General features: G+C 43.0%; 1 protein-coding gene across 1 annotated transcript; it reads left to right on the top strand.

Moving 5' to 3' along the window:
• The first annotated feature begins 1,336 nt into the window (after nucleotides 1-1,336).
• Nucleotides 1,337-3,394, top strand: LOC116379681 (mitogen-activated protein kinase kinase kinase kinase 3-like). Its single transcript, XM_031841654.1, has 5 exons — nucleotides 1,337-1,527; nucleotides 1,659-1,751; nucleotides 2,353-2,423; nucleotides 2,509-2,564; nucleotides 2,645-3,394. Exons 2-5 carry the CDS (start codon nucleotides 1,670-1,672, stop codon nucleotides 2,730-2,732), a joined length of 297 nt encoding a protein of 98 aa, XP_031697514.1. The 5' UTR covers nucleotides 1,337-1,527; nucleotides 1,659-1,669; the 3' UTR covers nucleotides 2,733-3,394.
• Nucleotides 3,395-3,613: the final 219 nt, after the last annotated feature.

Genomic DNA, 3,613 nt, shown 5'->3' with positions numbered 1-3,613 from the left:
GCTCGCTTTGCTTCAGAATATTTCTTACGATTCTGCAGAACCGTTGGAGGATAATCTTGGTAGAAATATATTAGTCTCTCGTTCAGAAGCACTCTTTTCTTTCCCCAGGCCTCGCCCAGAATCTCTTCTTTGATTTTGTATCGGTGGAATCTGATTATTATTGACCGTGGCTTGTCTTCTCTGTCCCCGGTAGGTTTGGGGGCGAGCGCCCGGTGCGCCCTCTCAATACCAAGGTCCGTAGTTAGGGGAGGGGGGGATCTCCAGCGTGTCACCCATTAACTTTTCCACAAACTCCACCATAGATGACCCCTCCGTTCCTTTGGGAACATTATAAATCCTTAAATTCTCCTGATGTGATCTCCCTTCTTGGTCAAGTAATTTGTTTTCCTGTTGATCACTTTTATCATCTTGCCGAGCAACTGTTCCAAGTTTTGAACTTGATCTTCCACACTTTCGATCCGTGTCTCCGCCTCTGCAATTTTTTGGTTGACGTTGGCCAGCTCGGAGGAAATATCATTTAGCTGATGTTTTGTGTCTTTGCGAAAGTCCCGTATTTCTTCCAGAACTTTCGTTAAACTTGCCGTGTCATCTGGATGAGAGTTAGCATTAGCTCCGCCATCTTGTACCTGTGTCTGTGAGCTGTTCTTTGTGTTTTCTTCATTTACGGGCTCTCCAATCCTGCTTTTTTTGTTTGTGTCCTTTTTTCCCCATTGTTGCCCCACTTACCAGCCAGAATATTCTCGAAAAATGTAATATTTGATTGTTTATCAGGGCGTAGCAGTTATTTTCCTGGAGAAGCTATCGCTTTAGGCTGCCATTCAGGGCGATGACGTCACCGGAACCTCTTCTTCCATATCTTTCAATTTGAACTCTTACTCCTCCAACTAAGCTCTGATGGCAAGTTAAGTTTCAGTTTACAATAGTCACGTGCTCGCCCACTGACCAATCAGAGCGCACGCTGGACCTCACTGCAGAGCTGCTCCTTAAAACTGAGCTGCACGTAATGCTGACGTACTTCTAGGCCAGCTAGCAGCTCTGACACGTCAAAGAATACGCCCAACATGTCAAACTAAAGATCTGATTGGTTGAACACTATGACAATCAACTATATCGTCCCCATTCACTTAAACTGCACATGGATGCACTTGTGAGTCTGCAGGCCTCTGCCTCTGTTCTTACCTAGAGACACAGAGGTGAGATCTGATTGGATAAAAGCTCTACTTAAAACAAGCTGCACTGGAAGCAGAGCAACTGAGGAAGACAGTAGCTGTGCAATGAGAACATAAGATAATGGGAATATATTATTATATATTATAATACATGTAGTGTATTTATGAAAAAATATTAGATTATAAAATAGCTATAACTTTGTGATTCTGTTTAGACCAGCAGAGAAGGCCCTGAAGGCCCTGACGGACCGCCACTGATCAGCAGTCTAATGTTTTGGTCTCCTCACAGAAAACCCTCAGAGTTGTGTGATCCACATCACTCAGCTGGAGAGAGACATCGTCCTGGTCTGTCTGGACCGTAAGTTCATGAAACTCAATGCTATTGTTTCACTCAATTAAAGATCACTTAGTGAATTTAATGATAAAAGTTTTGTTATGAAGGTTTTCTAACGGTGTCAGAGCTGTGTTTGTCATTTCTACTTCCTTCAGGTTGTATAAAGATGGTAAACCTTGAGGGGAAGCAGAAGTCCAACAAGAAGCTGTCAGCTGAGCTCACCTTCAACTTCCAGATAGAGTCGATCGGTAAACCCTTTATGTCGGCTTCTTTCAACCAGTGAGCCACGGACCACTGCTGGCCCACAGAGTGCCATTCAGTGGGCCATGGACGTTATTCATTCACATGAATTACAAACATCAAATTAAAATGCATGATTTCAATGACCAGTTACATTTTATTAATTATTCATTTCACCATGTCAACTACGACACGGCATCAGACAAACGTGTTGTATAACCTGTTAGCTAGCTAACAATCGCAAAGATGCAGTGACGACAAAAGGGAATGGTTATTGTTGTTCTTTTGACAAATATGTTCATTGAATTGTTCCACACAACATATTAAATGTGACGTGAGAGACGACCCTGTCCCAGGAAAAGCTCCAAAACATGTGGTGAGGAAATACGACCCTGATTACATTAGACTTGAATTCTCTTTATTATGTCTCCTTCTTTTGTCATTCTATGTTTTTATCTCGTTTATGTGGGAAGGTAGTCCTCTGCCCACAAAAGGTTGAGAGTCCTCATACATGAAAGGTCCTCACAAAACACCTTAGACCACCTTTAAAACCGCCTGAACCCATTTCCAGGTGTGTCTTTGTTTTCACTCTCTCCTCCTCTTCCTCAGTGTGTTTACAGGACAGTGTTTTGGCCTTCTGGCGTCACGGCATGCAGGGACGTAACTTCAGAGCTAACGAGGTAATAATCATCCAATCAGAGAGCAGGAATCCACCCACCTCTCAGCTGTGTGTCATAACTTCTGTTTTTAATATTTATTTTGCAGATTACCCAAGAGATCAGTGACATGAGCAGGATGTTCCACCTGCTGGGCTCTGACAGGTGAGACCCCTGACGGTTGACATGGTCTGCTTAGCTTTCTGTTTACCGGGCTGTCAGCTCACCTGTCTGTCTCTCTGCAGGGTGGTGGTTCTGGAGAGCAGGGCGACAGACAACCCGACTGAACACAGTAACCTGTACATACTTGCCGGACACGAAAACAGCTACTGAGACCAGGCAACAGTTTGAATCCAGACCAAACCAATTAAAACAGTTGAAACCAGGACTAAAGCGGGGCAAAGCCAGATCCAAACAAGGACCAAACCAGAACTAAACCAGTTAAAACGGATAGAACCAGGACCAAATCAGCCTAAACAAGGACTAAACCAATTGAAATAGTTAAAACCAGGACCAACCCGGTACCAAACTAGTTCCAATGAAGTTCTAAACCAGGAGTGGGTTCCTGAATTAAAGCGGTTCTGCTAGGTCTGACCAGGCCTGATGTAGACCTGAGGACAAGAGACCAGGTCTGATGTAGACCTGAGGACAAGAGACCAGGTCTGATGTAGACCTGAGGACAAGAGACCAGGTCTGATATAGACCTGAGGACAAGAGACCAGGTCTGATATAGACCTGAGGAAAAGAGACCAGGTCTGATATAGTAAATAGTAAGTAAAGGCTTGTAGCCTGTCTCTTATTACATTTGAATAAGTCACTCTCCACCTGTTACAGGTCTGTCACACCGTGCGTTGAACGATGAGCTGAATCACGTTACTGAGAACAATCACTCACTCATAGTTATGAATGTTCACACGTCTGATTTTTCATTTCACATTTTGTAAATCTTTTTGTTATGCTGTGTAAATACTGTAAAATAAATCTTTTGTACACTGCGTCATGTTTCATTCACGAGGTCTTTACTGCGTTCTCTCAGTGGTTGCTATGGTTACCACGGTGTCACGTGGATGTAATTCATTCATAAACCTGAGGGTGGCGACAAAGACACAATCAAACACTGAATTCACTTTAGTCGCTTCTTTAAAAACAATAAAATATTAAATTCCAATTATGTTTGAATCTGTTTGTATTGAATCAGCTTCATGTTAACGTTT

Source organism: Anarrhichthys ocellatus, unplaced genomic scaffold (assembly GCF_004355925.1).
Source record: "Anarrhichthys ocellatus isolate YVR2014 unplaced genomic scaffold, GSC_Weel_1.0 scaffold4926, whole genome shotgun sequence".
NCBI classification, from domain to species: Eukaryota; Metazoa; Chordata; class Actinopteri; order Perciformes; family Anarhichadidae; genus Anarrhichthys; species Anarrhichthys ocellatus.
Note: the sequence above shows the minus strand (reverse complement) of the source record. Positions and strands in the feature narration are given on the sequence as shown.

Bases quoted from the DNA above. Each gene is read 5' to 3' on its own strand.
- LOC116379681 (XM_031841654.1), top strand. From the start codon at position 1,670: ATGGTAAACCTTGAGGGGAAGCAGAAGTCCAACAAGAAGCTGTCAGCT. The intron at 2,424-2,508 runs GTAATAATCATC...TTTATTTTGCAG, and splicing joins GTAACTTCAGAGCTAACGAG to ATTACCCAAGAGATCAGTGA. The intron at 2,565-2,644 runs GTGAGACCCCTG...GTCTCTCTGCAG, and splicing joins CACCTGCTGGGCTCTGACAG to GGTGGTGGTTCTGGAGAGCA.